This window comes from Plecotus auritus (assembly GCF_963455305.1).
Source record: "Plecotus auritus genome assembly, chromosome: 1".
Classification (NCBI taxonomy): domain Eukaryota; kingdom Metazoa; phylum Chordata; class Mammalia; order Chiroptera; family Vespertilionidae; genus Plecotus; species Plecotus auritus.
This window is the reverse complement of record NC_137770.1, coordinates 245,290,035-245,311,195: the sequence shown is the minus strand read 5'-3', so window position 1 is coordinate 245,311,195 and position 21,161 is coordinate 245,290,035. Positions and strand designations below refer to the sequence as shown.

The 21,161-nt window shown below is 56.0% G+C and overlaps 1 protein-coding gene across 2 annotated transcripts in view; it reads left to right on the top strand.

The window, feature by feature from the left end:
• CRMP1 (collapsin response mediator protein 1) overlaps positions 1 to 21,161 on the top strand; it is a 52,542-nt gene that overhangs the window by 29,553 nt on the left and 1,828 nt on the right. For both annotated transcript variants that reach the window (XM_080650595.1, XM_080650596.1), the window contains exons 4-11: positions 4,078 to 4,242; positions 8,793 to 8,854; positions 9,591 to 9,671; positions 12,493 to 12,561; positions 14,637 to 14,757; positions 15,592 to 15,748; positions 18,332 to 18,473; positions 19,390 to 19,560. In XM_080650595.1, coding sequence (XP_080506721.1) covers positions 4,078 to 4,242; positions 8,793 to 8,854; positions 9,591 to 9,671; positions 12,493 to 12,561; positions 14,637 to 14,757; positions 15,592 to 15,748; positions 18,332 to 18,473; positions 19,390 to 19,560 — 968 coding nt within the window. The remainder of the gene's footprint in view (positions 1 to 4,077; positions 4,243 to 8,792; positions 8,855 to 9,590; positions 9,672 to 12,492; positions 12,562 to 14,636; positions 14,758 to 15,591; positions 15,749 to 18,331; positions 18,474 to 19,389; positions 19,561 to 21,161) is intronic.

The following is a 21,161-nucleotide window of genomic DNA, read 5'->3' as shown; positions in this document are numbered from 1 at the left end:
CCTGTAGGTCTTTGCATACACTTAATAAAAGCTTCCTTAGGATTCCCTACGTATATTGAATAAATCTGTCATTTTCCCATAGAGATTTTTAGATAAGGTTTTAATTAATGTCAGTTAATAATTTCTATAAGTTATTCAGGGTCTTAAGGCAATCCTTTCATATTGCCACCTTTTTAAGGCCTAATACAATGATTTTTAATTACAGTTTCTAGATATTTGAAGGGTGTTTCTTTCTATACCTTTTTCGGAGCAATTTTTAAGCCCCACTTAGGGATTTTCTTTCCTAATTGGGTAAGCATTGCCAAAGTCTGTTTTTCCTTGGGCTTGCCATAAATTGCTGCATTAAAGACTGTCACTTTCTTTTAAACAGAACAACCAACTTGGTTGCCTTTTAGAAAAATAGGTAGGAGAGAGACATGGCAACTAAATCTGCAATGCATACATCTCGTGTAAAAGTAACTTTCTTTTTACTTACGGTGTTTCATTAATGGTGAGATTTAATGCTTGAACAAATAACTTTTAGTTTACTCTGTAAATAGTAGTGGAGATTTTTAAACTTTCTTCTTTTTAAGCTTAAATTTATTTCTAAACAGCATTCTTTTTGGCGAGTGCTCATTTGCATAGGTTTGCAAATTTTACTTTGGTCTTTACTAGAACCAGTTGCTCATAAAATATTGGCTTCACATATAAATGAGTTTATATGAGACCTTGATTATATTGTGAAAAGATAACTTATTAATTAAAGAATGCACCTTTATTGAAAAAGCAAAGTAAGCAAACTTATACATTTGACCCATGAAGTATAGATGCTACCCCACTCCCCAGCCAATTTGGAGAGCAGGTTGGGTGGGGGTCTGAGGCATTATGTATGCTCCAGTTTTAAAATTCCGTGGCTGAATATTCTGGTTTTCTTTCAAGCTTAGAGGCTGAAACCTCTATAACATTTAAAATATACCTATAATAATATAAGCGTAATATGCTAATTAGACCGGGTGTCCTTCCGGATGAAGATGGGGCTGCGAGGGAAGCCTGGGTCCTGGGTGCTAGAGGGAAGCTGATGCCAGCAGCCAGGGGAAGGAAGGCCCACTGTTGCATGAATTTCGTGCATCGGGCCTCTAGTATATATATAAATAGAACACAGTTATTACTTTTTATTTGACAAAGCTTCCCACGTGATTTCAATATATTAGGCAACCTATTTAGTTAAAAAATATTTCTTTTAAGAAGAGAGAATAAATCCTTGAATCATTCCAGGGCCCTTAGCTATCTCTCGGTTAAAGTCTTGAAATTTAACTTGGAAAGACTATCGAATACATATAACCCAGAGATTATATTATATACTTTTTGTAATTATTCTAAAAAAATCAATTACATTTAAAAGGGTTTTAACTTAAAAATTTGGTTCAGACCATAGATTAATCCTTTTTTAATCAGGCCAATAAAATATTATATCCTAGGTTGAAATTTTACCACATGTAGTACACATAAAGACTATAATATATTTTGAACTACTAATTTTTCAGAGAAAACACAAGAATTATTTTCCTCAAAAATGAATTTCTATAATTCATGCATTCTATTATCACCATAATTTCTCCCAACTTGATTTGAACTTTTAACTCTTAGAAGCCTCAAATTTTAGGTGGCAAGTTAAATACCTAGATTAGTAATATATTCATATTTTTAAGGATATATTTTAAATAAAATACAAGGCATATTCAATTAATAGATTTAAATCTATCCTTTAGAATTTTCATATGAGGCAAACTCAGATTAATATTTCAGTATTCTGTTATTTCAAAATACCTAGATATTTAATAATTTTTATTATTTAATTCAGCCAAACCCAAAGCTTTAAGTTACCAAAGACTTTGGAAAACTGTGTTTAGGCATGTATAATTACCACTGAAAAAGATTTATCTTTATTTTAGTTGTATATATTTTGCCTTAACAACTTTGAGATTTTAAAGCCAATCATTATTACCCAAGGCATTTTCCTTGGCAAATTCTGTAACAGAGATAACTTACTGGCTTTCAGTGGCTTTAATGTTAAAGTATTATTTTATTTTTCTTTATAAAAACAGGAGTGCCCCCGAGATCTGGGAGGCAACCTTGGAATGCGGTGCATCATTATTGAAGAGCTGCCCTTTATCATGGAAACAGTAATCTTGTTTCCCAAACACAGCCTGTATATTTTTCTTGTGTCATTTTCGCCATCTTCTAAAGAGAAACAGTCTGGGGCCTATGCTATAGCATCTGTGAAAAGATGGGGCTTAGGCCAAGAGGCCACCCAAAATCGGGTGGGGTGTCTTCCTCTTAAACTAGCCTTTTTCTCTTCATGGGCATACAAGTCCCATAGCAGTCTCCAAACTGTGAGAAATGGCTTATTTATTCAAATTTCAAATGAGGGACTGGGAAACAAAATCATGGTGAAAATGAGACTTTTAATAACACTCCCGAGAGTTGGGCATCCATTTTACAGGATCACCAAGAGACCTAGTAATTAATGGGCTGGGGCTTTTTTTAGTTACCTTTACTTTCCTCTCTTTGTCTAGTGGAATCTTTCTAGGACTTGTTCTATCAGCCACATGTACCACTCCTATTCTCTCTCCCCGCCCCCACATCCTGTTTGCTTTGGGGAAATTTAGTAATGGCCTGGCCACCTACTGTTTTTTTTCTATTAAGACAAATTAAAGGCATGCTTAATCATGAAACCAAACGGAAAAGACAGACAAAACAACAATCAACAAACAAGCGCACATAACACATAGACAAACTTCATAAATCAGAGTTTTTTTCATGGATCTTCCAGGTGTTTTACGTTGCCTGGGACATACAGCCAGATGCAGCCCAGATCTTAGCCTGTTGTTCACATATCTCATCATATTCTGCTCTCCATAGCACTGACTGGCGTCTAAAGTTGTTTCAGCTACAATCAGCCTGTCCCAAGTTTTCATATAGTAATTTTCAGGCAAAGCATTAAGGAGTCCTTTTGTAAAAGGACTGTTAGCCCCATTTTCTCTAGTTGATGAGCCTTCCCACACTAGAGGCGGAGGATCCGGGGCCTTAGGTGTTATAGACTTTTGATCCTCAATACGAAGTGGGCATAATGCCGTTTGAACAAGAGCCCACGTAGTTAAAGATGACAAGGGCACTCATTTTCCTTGAGCCTGATTTCAGAGAGTACCTTTTGACACCTTAATTCCTTGATCCTTGGGCATGCAAGCTGAAAACTTACAGTGATGTTTTTGCCTTTTACTTGAATTCTTCCCCATCCATTTACGGTCGCGACTCCGAAGCTGGCATGGGCTCTGTGCACGGTGAACTTCCCACCTTTCCAGTGAATTTCCACTTTTCCTTTTTCGCTTCGTTTTTCGCTCAGGCGAATCTTCTCCTCCAGCCCCTGTTCATGGTGCCAGATGCTGTGACCCTTGTTCAGGATCTGAAGGAGGGGCCGACGCACAAATTAAAATGCTATACAAGAAATATGAATTTAGAAGGCATTGGGGGCCAGGGGGAGCCTCTTTCTTGAAGAGACATACCGGCTTCTGGTCTGATCCGCTATTTATTTACTTGAATACACATTTTCCCTTTAGCAATGCATACAGGCGTATCAAAGGTAAAGTTTGGTAAACGGTAAAAGGATTATCAGGTTAGTGAATTGCCTTGAGCCACCACTATCTCAACAGACGAGGTGCTTAGCATCAGCCCTGCTAATGCCCAAGGTCCATCGGCCTTCCATGTTCCTTGGTGCACACTCGTGACAGTATTGGCAAGTGATAGATTCCTGCAGGTGATGATGATGGCGATATTATGATGGTGATAATGATGGTGGTGATGGTGATGATGGTCATGGTGATGATGGTGATAGTGGTGATCATGATGGTGATGGTTATGGTGGTGGTGATGATGCTGATAATGATGGTGATATTAAATGTGATAATGTTTATGATGTGGTGATGATGATGATGATGGTGATGGTGGTGGTGGTGGTGGTGGTGATGATGCTGAAGAGGCCACCATTGGAACAAGTTGGGTCCTAAGCATCTTAGAATGTGACACATGTTTCTGTTCCAGTTGATCATGTGGTCCCAGAACCTGGGTGCAGCCTGCTGACCGCCTTCGAGAAGTGGCATGAAGCAGCTGACACCAAATCCTGCTGCGACTACTCCCTCCACGTGGACATCACAGGCTGGTCCGATGGCGTTCGGGAGGAGCTGGAGGTGCTGGTGCAGGACAAAGGTCAGTTCACGCCCTGGGGAGTGGGGGAGGCCCATTTCTGGAATCCCTGGCTCTGGGGTGGATCTGATTGTATGGAGTTAAAATCCCTTTAGCTGCATGCTGTGAGCCCAACTTTGAGCTGTATACTGAGACAAACAGTGGAAAAACAGGGCCCTCTTTAAGGAGCCTGTCTTCCCCTTCAGGCCCTGGAGGGACCCCTGTTCATAGAAGAACGCCCGGTTTCATTCGCCTGGCACACAGGTCCTCGCTGACCTAGCCTTACTCTCCTTTCTCCACCATAAACTCACCTGGGCACTGTTGTCCTGGGTGCCATCACCTTAAACTGCTGGGCCACCCTAACCGGTTTGGCTCAGTGGATAGAGCGTCGGCCTGAGGACTCAAGGGTCCCAGGTTCGATTCTGGTCAAGGGCATGTACCTTAGTTGCGGGCATATCCCCAGTAGGGGGTGTGCAGGAGGCAGCTGATCGATGTTTCTCTCTCATCAATGTTTCTAACTGTCTCTCTCTCTCTCCCTTCCTCTCTGTAAAAATTCAATAAAATGTATTTAAAAACAAAACAAAACAAAACAAAAAACTGCTGGGCCTTGGCTCATGCTGTTCCCACCAGAATGCCTTTCTACGCTGCGCCCCAGCTCAGCTCTCACCTCTCCAGCTCCCCCAGTCAGAACTGCTTCACCTCCTGAATATCCAGAGCAGGTTACGTGGGCTTCTTTTGAGGCACCTTTTCCACTGTTCGTGGATGACAGGACACTGGCTGTCCCCCTGGCTCTCCCGTTGAGCCCTGAGCTCGATGAGGGAGGGGATTGAGTCTTCCCATCTCGGCATCCCAGGCCAGCTCCCTCCGTCTGGGCTCCGCCAGGTGGCTCTGCACAGCGTAGATGCTTACAGTGTGTATTCCATCGTGTGGAGGTGAATCGAACAGAAGACACACAGAAGCCCAGAACAAGACAACAGGATGGCCCTGACCGGTTTGGCTCAGTGGATAGAGCGTCAGCCTGTGGACTGAAGGGTCCCAGGTTCAATTCCAGTCAAGGGCATGTACCTTGGTTGCGGGCACATCCCCAGTGGGGGGTGTGCAACAGGCAGCTGATCGATGTTTCTCTCTCATCGATGTTTCTAACTCTCTGTCCCTCTCCCTTCCTCTCTGTAAAAAATCAGTAAAATATATTTAAAAAAAAAAAAAAAGACCACAGGATGCACCAGGGCACGAGGGGTCGGTCTGGAGGGGGCGGTTCCGGGGGCTGCCTGAGGAGGCAGCCTGAAGTGAATGCGATTCTTCAGGGAGAGCTGGGGGTGTTTTCAGTTTTTTTAAAGTCAACCTTTTTTTAAAAAAATGTTTTTATTGATTTTTAGAGAGAGAGGAAGGGAGAGAGAGAGATAGAAACATCAATGAGAAAGGAACAGCATCATCGATTGGCTGCCTCGTGCACGCCCCCCACTGGAGATCGAGCCCACAAACTGGGCATGTGCCCTGACTGGGAATTGAATCGTGACCTCTTAGTTCCCAGGTCAACGTCCAACCACTGAGCCACACTGGCGGGGCTGTTTTCAGTTTGTAAATAGATGTGCTGTGTTCTCATTATGAACGTACCATTGCCACGTACAAAAAAGTCAGAAAGTGAAGAGACGGCAAAAAACTTCTTTCCTTCTGTCCTCTTCCCAACTGCCACGTGCCATTCACGCTAACGAGTATTATCCTCCATCCCGTCTACGTAGACGAGGTTCTCCTTACTCACATGTTGTGTGACAGCAGTTACTGGGGATCCTTCTCTTTTTACTTCACATTTGATGGGTAATTGTGGCTCTCCGTTAATAACGTCTTTAACGGCTCGTGATGTACCGTGTCCCGGTTCATCTGCGTAGCTGTTTCCTTTTTATTGGGCACCTGGGTTTTCTGTTTGCTTCACTCTAAGCCAGCTGTGGGCAAACTACGGCCCGCGGGCCGGATCCGGCCCGTTCGGCTGTTCTATCCGGCCCGCGGAGCCGAAAGAGCGGAGGGTTTTCTTGCTCTCCCCTCCACTCCTTTACTTTGAATTTTTATTAGTTCACACAAACACTCCATCCATGCTTTTGTTCCGGCCCTCCGGTCCAGTTTAAGAACCCATTGTGGCCCTCGAGTCAAAAAGTTTGCCCACCCCTGGTCTAAGCCATGTCATGGAGAACATCTTCCTATGTGAACATTAGCTTCGATTTCTAATTATTTCCTTCGATTTCCAGAAGTGAAATTAAGAGGTCAAGGTTGTTTTTTTTTTAATATCCTATCTATTAAAAGAGTAATATGCAAATTGACCATCACTCCAACATACAAGATGGCTGCCCCCATGTGGACACAAGATGGCCACCACAAGATAGCCAGCAGGGGAGGGCAGTTGGGAGGGACCAGGCCTGCAAGGGAGGGCAGTTAGGGGTGATCAGGCCTTCAGGGAAGGGCAGTTAGGGGCAAACAGGTTGGCAGGGGAGCAGTTAGGCATCAATCAGGCTGGCAGGGGAGTGGTTAGGGGGTGAGCAGGCTGGCAGGCAGAAGCGGTTAGGGGCAATCAGGAAGGCAGGCAGGCGAGCAGTTGGGAGCCAGCAGTCCTGGATTGTGAGAGGGATGTCCGACTGCCCATTTAGGCCCGATCCCAGTACCTGTTTGGGCCTAAACGGGCAGTTGGACATCCCTCGAGGGGTCCCAGATTGGAGAGGGAGCAGGCTGGGCTGAGGGACACACACCCCCGTGCATGAATTTCGTGCACCGGGCCTCTAGTGTGTGTGTGTGTGTGTGTATATACACACACACACACACACACACACTAGTGGCCCTGAGCACGAATCTGTGTGCAAATAGCTCACTGCTGTTTGCCTCAGCTGGCGGCCCTGCCCACTGCTGCTCGTAGCTCACCGCTGCTCATAGCTCTCCGCTGCACATAGCTCCCTGCCCCTCCTTCCTGTTGTTGGGTCATTACGTGATGGTGTCCCGGACCAATTTGCATATTACCCTATTATAAGTATAGATTTTTGTATTGATTTCAGAGAGGAAGGGAGAGGTAGAGAGAAAGAGAAACATCAATGATGAGAGAGAATCATTGACCGGCTGCCTCCTGCACACCTCCTACTGGGGATGGAGCCTGCAACCCAGGCATGTGCCCTTGACCAGAATCGAACCCAGGTCCCTTCAGTCCGCAGGCCGATGCTCTGTCCACTGAGCCAACCCAGCTAGGGCTGAGGTCACGGTTTTAACCTTGTTCAGGGTCAGGAAACGTAGTGCCAAATCGCTTTCCTGAGAGGTACACCCACTGGCACGCTCGCTCCCTGCGTGTTCGCACCCTTGGGCGTGGCTGCTTCTGGGGACCCCTTGCTGATTTGACGGGGAGGCTCCGTCTCCCCTTGTGCGTGCCATTCTCTAATTGCGGCTGATGTTGAGTGCTTTGTGCATGGGTTGCCCTGTGTGAGTGTCCGATGGTCCTCGTAGCCCACGGTCAGGCAGGGTGTCTCGCGTTTCCGAGTCTCTGTGTCAGGAAGGCGTTGCCCTCCAGCATGGTCCTGGAGCCGCACTTGCTTTGTCCACCGTCACTGTCCAGGGAAGGTTGCAGTTTTGCACCGGAGTCCTGCTTCTCTGCAGTTTCCCTTCCCAGCGTTTCCGCTTTTTGCGGTCAAGTAGGGCCCACAAACATTAAATGGAAAATTACAGAAATGAGCAATTCCCGCGTTGTAAGCGGTGTGCTCTTCGGAGCAGCGTGGTGGAGTCCCCTCCATCTGCCCCAGACGCCATCTCCCCCTGCACGCCTCTCACCTTGCTGTGAGAGGCGTGTCTCTCCAGCGAGAGGCGTGTCCCTGTAGCAAGAGGCGTGTCCCTGCAGCGAGCTGCGTGTCCCTGTAGCAAGAGGCGTGTCCCTGCAGGGAGAGGCGTGTCCCTGTAGCAAGAGGCGTGTCCCTGCAGCGAGAGGCGTGTCCCTGTAGCAAGAGGCGTGTCCCTGTAGCAAGAGGCGTGTCCCTGCAGAGAGAGGCGTGTCCCTGCAGCGAGAGGCGTGTCCCTGCAGAGAGAAGCGTGTCCCTGCAGCGAGAGGCGTGTCCCTGCAGCGAGAGGCGTGTCCCTGCCCTCAGCAGCCCTGCCCCTGTTCTGTGCCCCCAGGTTAGCTCACCTTCCACAGGACCGCCCTCAGGGCGCACATACCCTGGTCAGCCATCCGGGAACCATTCCTGCCAAGTACATTTCAGCGTAAGAAACGCCCGGACATGTAGCGGCTTCTTCTAAGAGTTTATCTGAGATCGTGCTCCCGGCACATGTCATCAGTCTGGCTCGCTCCATGGGTTTGGACTTTCTTACGTCGGCAGGTCAGGATGGCAGACGTTCTGGTCTGTGTATCTTCCCAGAACTGATAAAACCGAGCAGTTGCTTCTTGCTCACCGCCGTGGACAGACGCTGGCTTGGGCTCAGCGGAGCACGCGCCCCCCCTGTGAATCCTGAGACGCCTCCGTCCTGGCCGCGCCCACCCCACGCGGTGATCCCCGATCTACAGGAAAGACGCTCTTCGCGTTGCTTACGTGCGTTCTTCTCTTTATCTTGAACAGGCGTCAATTCCTTCCAAGTCTACATGGCCTATAAGGACCTCTACCAAATGTCCGACAGCCAGGTAGGCCCCCCGCCACCCCCGTTTCTCTCAACAGCCCCGGATACAGAGGGCGTCCAGTGGACTTGGGGTACGGCGCCTCGAAAGTGATCACGCCTCGCAGTGCCCCCCCTGCTGTGTGCCCCTGAAAGCACACGGGGAGGTGGGGGCTGTCTTGCACACGCGGAGAACAAAGCTAGGATTCGAGAGCCCTGGAGAGGGGACGGCGGTGTTGGTCCTCACGTGTGCGGAGGTTGGTTGCAGCTCCTTCACGAGTGGGAGGAGGACCCGGCAGTGGGAAGGCCCGTGTGGGCTGATCCGGTGATCCGGGCGGTTGTGTGTCATCTGAGTGTTACAGTTACAGGAGAGCACGCCCCCGGCCTGCTGTGGTCTGTCACATGGGTTGTGACATGGGTTGCAACTTTGCAAAGAGGCACACGCCTGCCGAGGTGTGCTGGTGACAGGGCGCAGAGGGTGGTTTCAGTTGCGGTAAAACGAAAAACCGGCTTCTCCAGCGCTAGGATGGAGCACCTCCAAGCAGAAGGCACGGGACGGAGGGTGCAGTCTGCCCTGCTGGGACTTTGACCAGCTCTGCCCCACCCCCGCCTCTCAGGGTCAAGGGCAGACCCTGCCGGAGGCTCACCTGTTGAGCAACACATCCCCTGATCTCGATGGAGCGGCCCGCGAGCCACTGGGGCCAGCGAGCGCTGGCAGCACCCCGGTAATCTTACCCCACCCACCCCTGTGTGTCCCCCCTCAGCTCTATGAAGCCTTCACCTTCCTCAAGGGGCTGGGAGCTGTGAGCCTGGTCCACGCGGAGAACGGAGATTTGATAGCTCAGGTGAGTGGTGTGCGTCCCCACCCCGTCCACCTCCGTCCCTTCTCCTGATATGAAAGGCTGGGCAACGGGGGTGCAGGCATTGAGCAGGGAGGTGACTGGGCAGTGAAGCCAGGCCAAGCGCTGGGCGGCGTACGAGACGCGGCAGGCACGAGGCACGCGCACGCCATCTGCAGCCGGGCCTGGCGCCGTCCACGTGGCCGCGGGCCTCAGTTTGCTCATCTGTTCAATGGGGGTGACCTACTGCCCTGCGGACCCGGGAGGGCCTGGTCCTTTGCCTGCTCCACCTGGGCCGGGGGTGGCACAAGGGCGTGGCGACCGGGAGGCGGCTCAGCCACCCGCCGCTCAGTTCTGCCGGTTTAACTGGTCAAAGGGAAGCGTACGGTGTGCGCGCTTTCCTCTGGCTGCTCCTCCTGTTCCAGCAGCAGCCGCCTCTTCTTTGCCACCCGGTGTGGCACCCACGGCGGGAGTTTGCCACGACGCATCCTCCAGGGGTGTGAGTTGGGGTAGTTCCCGATTGGGGGCTGTTGAGCATGAAGCCCCGTGAGCCCCTGGGTCAGTCTTTCCCTACGCCTGGGCTCCCATTCCCGCAGCACACCCCTGGGAGGGGCTGCAGGTGGCTGTGCGCTGTCAGCATCAGGCGTTACTACTGAGCAGTTCTCCCCAAGTCCGTCCGGGGGGCCACTCCGCCCGCCTGCCCGCCCGCCCGCAGCGGGAGAGACTGGTGGGAGCCGGTCCTCAGCCGCGCATCGGGCGGTCTCAGCTTCTCGCGCTCCCAGCCCCGTGCATCTGCCACCTTTCCATCTGCTCCGCAGCCCCCACCATTATGTCTGTGGTCTTCCCAGCATGCTCTCGGCTTTTGTGTACTTTTCCTGTCACTTTACGGGGCTTCAGGGGAGCAGAAGTAATGCACGTGCCCAGCCCCTGATCTTCTAGACCCCCCACTCCAGTCTGCAGGGACCTGTGCGTTCCCCCATTGCCACTTTTGTCCCCATCCTTTCCCTCTTCTCCCCCTCCCTCCCTCTCTCCCTTCCTCTCCTTTCCTCCCTCCCTCCCTCCCTCCCTCTCCCTCCTTCCCTCTCCTCCTCCCCCCTCCCTCCTCCCTCCCTCTCCCTCCTCCCTCCCACCCCTTCCCTCCCTCCCTCCCTCCCTCCCTCCCTCCCTCTCCTTTCCTCCTCCCCCCTCCCTCCTCCCTCCCTCCCTCCCTCTCCTTTTCTTCCTCCCTCCCTCCCTACCTTCTTCCCTCCTCCCCCTCCTTCCCTCCCTCTCCTTTCCTCTCTCCCTCCCACCCTCCCCCTACCTCCCTCTCCTCCTTCCCCCTCCCTCCTCCCTCCCTCCCTCTCCTTTTCTCCCTCCCTCTCCTCCTTCCCTCTCCCTCCCCCCTCCCTCTCTTTTTCTCCCTCCCTCCCTCCCCTTTTCTCCCTCCCTCCCTCCCTTCTTCCCTCCTCCCTCTCCTTCCCTCCCTCCCTCCCTCCCTCTCCTTCCCTCCCTCCCTCCCTCTCCTTCCCTCTCTCCCTCCCTCTCCTTTCCTCCCTCTTCTTCCCTCCCTCCCTCCCTCCCTCTCTCCCTCCCTCCCTCTCCTTCCCTCTCCTTCCCTCCCTCCCTCCCTCCCCTCCCCTTCCCTCCCTCCCTCCCTCCATCCCTCCCTCCCTTCCTCCCTCTCCTTCCCTCCCTCTGTCCCTCCTTCCCTCCCTCCCTCCCTCTCCTTCCCTCCCTCCATCCCTCCTTCCCTCCCTCCTCCCTCTCCTTCCCTCCCTCCATCCTTCCCTCCCTCTCCTTCCCTCCCTCCCTCCCCTTTCTTCCCTCCTTCCCTCCCTCCCTCCCTCCCCTCTCTCCCTCCTTCCCTCTCTCCCTCCCTCCCTCCCTCTCCTTCCCTCCCTCCCTCCCTCCAACAGAAGGAGTAACTGACATTTAAACAGTGTTGCTCGGGGACTGTCCACACCATACAGTCTCTGTAAACAGTTTACAAAAACGCTTTGTCAGCATCATCCCTGGTAGCCCAGGTGATTGGGTTGTGGACTTAGGTCCGCCCGCTGTTAGATCTGGAAATCGTCTCCGGTGCGTGGTCCTCTCAGGAGCCCACGCTCACAGCCAGAGAGGCAATGGAAATGGTGATTTCTAGGGGGACACGGCCAGGGCTCCCCGGAAGGAGGGTGGCACAGGAACTGCATGCGCGAGGAAAATGAGCAGCGGCGCAGCTGACATCGGGGCAGAGTCGAAATAAATTGCTTTTGAGAAATGAACGTATTCCTGGGGCGAGAAAATGCAGAGCAAGTGGGTTTGAATCTGGGCCACAGGCTCAGGGCCATTTCAAGGTTGTAGGAGGGGTTTCCTGCCGGGGAGATGGCAGGTACCGGGACGGGGCAACAGGTGATGAGAGCCGGCTCCCAGGTGTAGGTGCAGCCTCACTCACCCACGGCGGGCACACGGGGAGGCGGGCGCTGTCCCCAGAGAGAGGAAGGGAAGACAGGCTTGTCCAGAGTCACAGGATGGTTGCCGCCGGGAGCCGGGCTCCCAGCTCAGGGGCTTGGATTTCCATATCCGAGCTCCCCAGGTGAGCGCCTATAGGGAGGCTGGCCTGAGGCCCAGGGCTGGGAGGGCGGGGCTGGCCCCTGCCAGGCACGGAGGCAGGTGGGGCTGCAGTGATCCTCTGCAGAGGAAGGTGGGTGGTGTCTGGAAGGAGAGGGAGCGCTGGATGGGACCCGCCCCGGCTCGGCCCTGCGCCCCTGCCCTCAGCTGTTCTCTGTCTGGGGGAGCGGGGGTTGGGGACCGGCCTCCCCAGCGCTGGTGCTCCGTGACCGCCCACTCTGTGCTTGTCCTGCAGGAACAGAAGCGGATCTTGGAGATGGGCATCACCGGGCCCGAGGGCCACGCGCTGAGCAGACCCGAGGAGGTAAAGGCGCCTGGCGCTGGGCGTGACTGACGTCGCTGAGCTTACCCCCTGCTCTTCCAGCTGGAACAGCCCAGCCAGCCCCCGCTCCCTGCCAGGCCCCCTGCACGAGCATCCGGCATGCCTGGCCCTCCCGGGGTCTGCCCTCTGGTCCGGAGCCCTGGGGGCTGCAGGCCAACCGAGGAGCAGGGAGAGGCGCTGCCCCGAGCCCAGGGAGCCAGACGCTCACACCAGGCCCCATGGCAGCCCAGTGCCCAGACTGGACAGGGACCCAGGTGGAGGGCCTGGCGCACTTGATGACGAGGAAGTGCAGCCACATGGTCCAGGCCTCGTGCCCAGGAAGTGGTTCCCACAGTGTTCCCAAGACTCAGAAAGGATGAGTTCCCTGGGAGTGGCAGAGTGTGTGTGCATGTGTGCACGCATATGAGCAGGTATGTGTGCACGTGTGTGAGAGTACAGTTTGTGCATATGTGTGCACACATGAGCAGGCATGTGTGCACGAGTACAGTTTGTATGTGCACATGTGTACACATATGAGCAGGTATGTGTGCACGTGAGCACGTGTGTGCATGCATGCATGCACATATGAGCAGGTGTGTGCGCAGTGAGCATGTGTGTGCATGCATGTGTGCACATACGCACAGGTGTGTGTGGGTACGTATGTGTACATGTGTGAGCACATGTATGCATGTGCACACAAGCATGTGTGTATGTGTGTGAGCCGGCGTGTGAGAGCACTGTGTGTGTGTGCATGTGTGTATGTGTGTGTATGGGGACAGAGGAAGGCCAGCAGGGCACCCTGGAAGCCTCTGAGCTGAGTATGTTCCCCGTGTCCTCGTCACATCATATCCGTCCTCCCAGATTCCTGCTCTGGGCCCGGGCCGGGCCAGACCCCTGGGCCACAGCACCACAGACAGGCTCCTCCCCCTGGAGCCCTGCCCCTGCCCATGCCCGCCCTGGGCCCTGGTGAGGTGGGACAGACCGCAGACACTGTTCACACTTTCATGTCACGTGGTCGCCGCCAGGGCTGCGTGCCAGCCACGGGCAGCAGGACCCCGTTGGGGCATCACAGACTGGAAGCTGAAAACAGAACTGTACGAAACATAGCCGGACCTTGTGTTCAAGAAGCCCTGGGCTCAGGGGCAGAGACCAGAGCCACCGCAGGCAGTCACCTGGCAAGGGCAGGGTTGGGCAGCGAAGGCAGGCCGGCGGGCGTGGTGGACGCCGGGGTCACTGCCTCAGGCGTTTTATAAACGACGGACCGTTTTATGGCCGTTGGATGCCCTGCTCTGCCCAGCGTATCCCTCCCAGCAGAACATGCAGCATGGAAACGCAATCCTGCCTTCCAGCCCTCCACCCCAGTGCATTTTGACTTAATGTTCGTCCTTCCTTCCTTCCTTCCTTCCTTCCTTCCTTCCTTCCTTCCTTCCTTCCTTCCTTCTTTCTTTTCCTTCCTTCCTCCCTCCCTCCCTCCCTCCCTTCCTTCCTTCCTTCCTTCCTTCTTTCTTTTCCTTCCTTCCTCCCTCTTCCTTCCTTCCTTCCTTCCTCCTTCCTCCCTCCCTCCCTCCCTCCCTCCCTCCCTCCCTCCCTCCCTCCTTTCTTTCTTTCTTTCTTTCTTTCTTTCTTTCTTTCTTTCTTCTTTCTTTCTTTTTCTTTCTTTCTTTCTTTCTTTCCCTCTCTCTCTCTCTCTCTCTCATCCTCACCTGAGGATATGCTTTTCATTGATTCTAGAGAGAGTGGGAGGGAGAGAGAGAGAGAGGGAGGGAGGGAGGGAGAGAGAGAGGGAGCAGCATCCATCTGTTGCCTCCCTTACACACTCGGATGGGTTTTAAGCCTACAACCTGGATCCGTGCCCTGACGGGAATCAAACCCGCGGCCCTTCGTGCACGGGATGGCCCTCCGACCCTCTGAGCCGCACCGGCCCGGGCTCTTTCCTTCCTTAAATCTTCACGTTTTCCTCCTCGGAGGCTGTCGGCTTCCCCGACCACGCTCTGATTGAGGAGAGCCCTGGGAACTCTGGGGGGCGGTGGCTGCCCTTGCCCCCTCCCTCCTGTGACCTTGGGTTTGCTGTCGCCCAGCTGGAGGCCGAGGCCGTGTTCCGGGCCATCACCATCGCCGGCCGGATCAACTGCCCCGTGTACATCACCAAGGTGATGAGCAAGAGCGCGGCCGACATCATCGCCCTGGCCAGGAAGAGAGGTGCGCGGGCGGCGGCCTCCGCGGGCGGCTCTGTCCAAGGAAGGGGGTGGCCAGCAGGTTCAAGGTCACTGACTCACTGCCCGCCAGGAGCCTGGCCCCCCGGGCCCCTGCACATTGGGAAAGGGAGATGGGATGGTGGCAGGTCATAGACGCGTGGCAGGTTTTAGGCGATTCTGGGTGCCGTGGGCCGTGTGTGACCTTGGGTGAGGGTGTCTGAGCCTCAGGGGGACTGGGGTGATCCTAGAGTTGCTGTTGGGTTTGTCTCTCATGCGAAGACTGTTCCAGCCCCTCCCTGGAAGGCGGGGGAACTTCGGGAGGTGCACTCGGGAAGCGGCGGGTGGGAGGCACAGCCCGCCTCCAGCCCCGGGGCTGGGACGGCTCTGAGGCGGGTCACAGTTTTTGGGGGGGACCCCGAGCACTGAGCCGCAGGTGCCCACAGCCATGACTCAGTGACGACTCACCTTCTCGTGGCTTCTTTGCCCCGGTTCGTCCTGTCCTGAGTCCCCGGCCAGCGTGTCCCGGAAGCACCTCCCGGGTGTGACTGGACCTCGACTCCTCCTCCAGCATCTGCTTCCGGCAGGTCCCTAACGGGGCAGCGCTCAGGCTCGGCCTCGGAGGACCAGCCTGTGCCAGGAGGGCAGTCCTGTCCGAGGCCTGGCAGCACCGCCACCCAGGAGCTCGCGGGCGGGCAGCGGGGACCGAGCCCGGGGCCAGGCGCTGGGGGAAGCCTTTGCTGTTTATTGTCTCCAGCCTGAGCGCCTCTCCTTTTTGACAACCACATCCCCACGGGAGACCACTCGCTCTTAACCGCGCGTGCTTGCGTGTGTCCCCCAGGCCCCCTCGTGTTCGGCGAGCCCATCGCTGCCAGCCTGGGCACTGACGGCACCCACTACTGGAGCAAGAACTGGGCCAAGGCGGCGGCCTTCGTGACCTCCCCGCCCCTGAGCCCGGACCCCACCACGCCCGACTACCTGACCTCCCTGCTGGCCTGGTGAGAGCGAGAGCGGGGGGCTTGGGGGCAGCAGGTGGAGGGGGGGGCCAGGCTGGTGACGTGGAGGCCTCGGCACAGACCTCTGATGGATTCCCGCACCCTCAGGGCCAGGGTCTGCGTCACTCCACAGCCCTCCCATCGGCACAGCGGCCTCGCCTGCTCATGCAGTGGCTGTTTAAGCACCTCCTGTGTGTTCCCCCTCCCCCCCCCGCATTGTGGATATTGGGGAGCAGCCAGGATTAGGAATGAGGGACCAGGTTCAAATCCTGCCTCGGCCACTGATGGCCGGTGTCACCGTGCGCACGTCGCATAGCTGGGATGTGTCTGCCTCGGCTTACTCATTGGGAAGTGGGGAGAATGTGGTACCTCCGCAGAGCTGGGCAGGAGACGGTGGGGAAAGCTGGCATTTCCGGTTCCCTACGTGGCCACTGGGCTGAGCCGTGCAACGTGCACACAGTAGGAGCACAGCCACTTCCCCGTCCGTGCTGTTAGCCAGGCACGGGGGCCACTCTGGCCGAGAGGAGGAGGGGTGCTGAGCGTGCGGGTGCTGATGGTGCGGGTCTGAGCGAGCGGGTGCTGAGCGTGCGGGTCTGAGCGTGTGGGTCTGAGCATGCGGGTGCTGAGCATGCGGGGCTGAGCGTGTGGGTCTGAGCGTGCGGGTGCTGAGCGTGCGGGTCTGAGCGTGCGGTTATTGAGCGTGCGGGTGCTGAGCATGCTGGTGCTGAGCGTGCGGGGCTGAGCGTGCGGGTCTGAGCGAGCGGGTGCTGATCGTGCGGGTCTGAGCGTGCGGGTCTGAGCGTGCGGGTGCTGAGCGTGCGGGTGCTAAGCGTGCGGGTGCTGAGCGTGCGGGGCTGAGTGTGCGGGTGCTGAGCGTGCGGGTGCTGAGTGTGTGGGTTTGAACGTGCGGGTGCTGAGCGTGCAGGTGCTGAGCGTGCGGGTGCTGATCGTGCGGGTCTGAGTGTGCGGGTCTGAGCGTGCGGGTGCTGAGCGTGCGGGTCTGAGCGTGCGGTTATTGAGCGTGCGGGTGCTGAGCGTGCTGGTGCTGAGCGTGCGGGGCTGAGCGTGCGGGTGCTGAGCGTGCTGGTGCTGAGCGTGCTGGTGCTGAGCGTGCGGGGCTGAGCGTGCGGGTCTGAGCGAGCGGGTGCTGATCGTGCGGGTCTGAGCGAGCGGGTGCTGATCGTGCGGGTCTGAGCGTGCGGGTCTGAGCGTGCGGGTCTGAGCGTGTGGGTCTGAGCGTGCGGGTGCTGAGCGTGCGGGTGCTAAGCGTGCGGGTGCTGAGCGTGCGGGGCTGAGTGTGCGGGTGCTGAGCGTGCGGGTGCTGAGTGTGTGGGTTTGAACGTGCGGGTGCTGAGCGTGCAGGTGCTGAGCGTGCGGGTGCTGAGCGTGCGGGTGCTGAGCGTGCGGGTGCTGATGGTGCGGGTCTGAGCGAGCGGGTGCTGAGCGTGCGGGTGCTGAGCGTGCGGGTGCTGAGCGTGCGGGTGCTGAGCGTGCGGGTGCTGAGTGTGCGGGTGCTGAGTGTGTGGGTTTGAACGTGCGGGTGCTGAGTGTGCAGGTGCTGAGCGTGCGGGGCTGAGCGTGCGGGTCTGAGCGTGCGGGTGCTGAGCGTGCGGGTGCTGAGCGTGCGGGTGCTGAGCGTGCGGGTGCTGAGCCAGGAGGCTTGCAGAGGCTTCCGAGAGGAGGTGGCAGCGGGCCTGACGCTGGGGTGGGGAGCAGCGTGCAGGATGGGTGAGGAGGAGATGGGGCTTGTGGTCAGAAGGAAGCGCAGGGGTTGAGGGTGTGTGCCCGCCATGGAGGTCCGTTTTCCCCAAAGCTGTGAAACCTGGGCTTGCACAGCCAGCAGGTCCTGCCGCCCGATGCCTGGTGGGCAGCTCCACGTCCAAGTTCAAAATGCACTCCCGACCTCCCCCCAGAGCCGCCGCCCCATGTCAGGGCGGCGGGACACGGACCGAGGGCCTGGGATCTGGCCTCTTCCCACCCGTGGCGTGGCCATCTGGGCTCACGCGGCCTGTCTCTCCCTCCCAACCGGCCTCCCCACGCCCATACCCCACTCCGCGCCCCTGTGTCAGTCACTCCCAGCAGGTGCCCAGACATTTTAAAACCTGAATCAGACCAAGCCCCTCCCCCCTCGGGGACCTGCCGTTCCCTCCTCTCAGAGTGAGAAGCACGAGTCCCCGAGACGTCCCGCAGGCAGAACGCCATCCGGCCCTCACTCCCCGACTCACCCCGCCGCCCTCCCCTCTCGGCCCAGCTGTCCTGGGACCAGAGCGTTTTAGGGCAGGAGAGCCTGGCCCCCCCCGGCCGACCCCTCTCAGGTGAGGAAGAGGAGGGGCAGGGAGCCCTCCGTACCCAGACCACCCCGGAGCCCACACTAACCTAGGACTTCTCCCGTGTCCATGGCTCCTCCCGGTCTTCAGCGAGACACCCGGGGCCTTGTCACGTCCCTCACGTGCCCGTGATGCGCACCAAGCCCTCCCCCAGCATCTCCCTGGGGTGGCGGCAAGGTCAAGCCTGTGTTGGGTGAAGCAGGGATTTGCCCTTCCACTGAACGCGGCTCTGAGCCCCACCCGCTTTCGTTCCTCCCAGCGGAGACCTGCAGGTCACGGGCAGTGGCCACTGTCCCTACAGCACAGCCCAGAAGGCCGTGGGCAAGGACAACTTCACCCTCATCCCCGAGGGCGTCAACGGCATCGAGGAGCGGATGTCCATCGTCTGGGACAAGGCGGTGGTAAGGCGGCCCCCCTCCCGCCCCCAGGAACATCCCAGAAGCGCGCCCCACCTGGCCCGTCCAAAGCCAGTGTGCCATGGTCCTCAGCGTGCCGTCCTCGGTGACGTGGGGGCCGGGCCGAGCGAAGGAAATGGCCCCGGCCGGTGGCCCCCACATTGGCAGCTGTCCTTCTCCGACAAACGTGTTTCTTAAGGGAGAGGAAGAAAGCAATAGAAACATCGGTGACAGAGAATCCCTGATCGGCTGCCTCCTGCACGTCCCCGCAGTGGGGATCGAGCCTGCAACCCGGGCATGTGCCCTGACCAGGGGTCGAACCAGTGACCTCCTGGTTCCTAGGTTGATGCTCAACCACTGAGCCACACCGGCCGGGCCGTCTCGTTTTGTTTGTAACCACATTTTAGCTCCTTTAAAGGTGACGTCACAGCCCTGACCGGTGTGGCTCAGTGGATAGAGCACCAGTCTGCGGACTGAAGGGTCCCAGGTTCGATTCCGGTCAAGGGCATGTACCTTGGTTGCGGGCACATCCCCAGTAGGGGGTGTGCAGGAGGCAGCTGATCGATGTTTCTCTCTCATTGATGTTTCTAACTCTACCCTTCTCCCTCTCTGAAAAATCAATAGAATATATTTAAAAAAAAAAAAAAAGGTGACGTCACTGACCTGAAGCCAAAGGCTGTTACTTCCTGTTACCCCGGCCCAGGGATGGAGGGACGCCGTGAGGCTCTGACGCAGGCGCAGGTGTCTGTGGGTGGTCAGTTCATTTCCCTCCGCGGGTGCGCGGCCCTGGGGCCCTCTCAGCCAGGAGAGGAGAATGTTCCAGGCTCCTTGCAGGGACCCCGCCCCCGGGCTAGGTCTGTGCCGCCTGCTGTCTCCGGCCCTCTTACGGGACGGTCTTCTCATGGACCGGTCTCACCTTCAGGCCACAGGCAAAATGGACGAAAACCAGTTTGTGGCTGTCACCAGCACCAACGCGGCCAAGATCTTCAACCTGTACCCCAGGAAAGGGCGGATCGCCGTGGGCTCGGACGCCGACGTGGTCATCTGGGACCCCGACAGGGTGAAGACCATCACGGCCAAGAGCCACAAGTCGGTGAGTCCTGGTTCCCCGGACGCTCCTGGCCGGGCCAGCGAGTTGTGCTCCGCGGTCATGTGAGGGACCTCTGGGTAGAAATGACATGCGAGGCTGCCGCCAGGGAGTGATCTGCTTGTCTGCCTGACTCAGCCGCTCACGTTCTCCTTCTGGAGGGGCAGGGTCTGGGCAGCTGGGCTCACGCTGTTAGGAGCACGGCCGTCTGTTCCTTCCCGCCTCCCCCCCCCCCCCCCACCCCATCTCTGGTTCTTGCGCAGAGGTCAGGACGGTGAGTATAAGGTCCGAGAATCTTCCTCCAGTTGTGGAGCTGGAGAGCGGTAGATCTGGCTTAGAAACCTCCTGCTCCATTGCGTGTCCACTGCTGACAGTCAGCAGCGGAGAGGCCTGGGCCTGGAGCCGCCCGTTTGCGCACCGCCCCGGGCCGCTCCCGGGTCCCAGGGCCCACGCCCGTGGCGGGCGGTGACCTCTGTGCTTTGTGCCCTACGTGTCCCTGACCTCTTCATGCATCCAGCAGACCTAAGGGCATTTATCTGAGAACCGAGTAAACAGAAGGGTGGGCAGAAACGCAAAACCGGGACACAGAAGAAATGCACGAACGCTGTGTGTTCACTTGAGAGCAGACCCGGTCTCCCTTGTCATTAACCAGGGGGCAAATCATGACAGTCAGATGCTGTTTTCCTTTTTCTCTTTAAAATATGTTGTCTAGTTCACTTTAAGAAAATGTTTTTATTGACTTCAGAGAGGAGAGGAGAGGGAGAGAGACAGAAACATCCATGATGAGAGAGAATCATGGATCGGCTGCCTCGGGCACGCCCCACCCTGGGGATTGAGCCCGCAACCCAGGCATGTGCCCTGACCGGGAATCGAACCGGGACCTCCTGGTTCCTGGGTTGACGCTCCCCGCTGAGTGTCAGGCCAGGCTCAGATGCGGTTTTTCGCCTGCACTGGGCTCAGACGTGGGGTAGGCTCCTGGGACACAGGTGTGGTCAGGCGGTGGGAGGTGGGCAAGCTCAGCGTTTTGTCGGGAATTGAAACTGATGCTTCAGAATGTAACTTGGCAATAGGCGACCAGTACTCATGTCCCTTGACCCAGTAATTTAATTTTAGAAAACACTCTCTCCTAAAGAAAGAATAGTCATTCATTTATTCATGATTGGTTTCAGAGAGGAAGGGAGAGCGGGAGAGAGAAACATCCATGATGAGAGAGAATCATGGATCTGCTGCCTCCTGCACGCCCCACCCTAGGGATCGAGCCTGCAACCCGGGCATGTGCCCTGACCGGGAATCCAACCATGACCTCTTGGTTCATAGGTCGATGCTCAGCCCCTGTGACACGCTGGCCAGGCAAGAAAGAATATTTTTTAAAAGACCCAGACATGTCTATTCTAGTCAGCACAGCCACGTGCCTAACCCCAGGGGCCCCTTCACATCCGTGACGCCTCAGACCACATTAGTTTGACCATAAAAAACCAACCTCAACCCAAATGCCCAATAGCGAGGGGCTGGTCACGCAAATGGAAGAGCACACTGTGGAATATTACACAGCCTTGAAAAAGGTGTCTCCAGAAGAACCCTGGGAAGTGCCTGTGACCTGAGGGGGC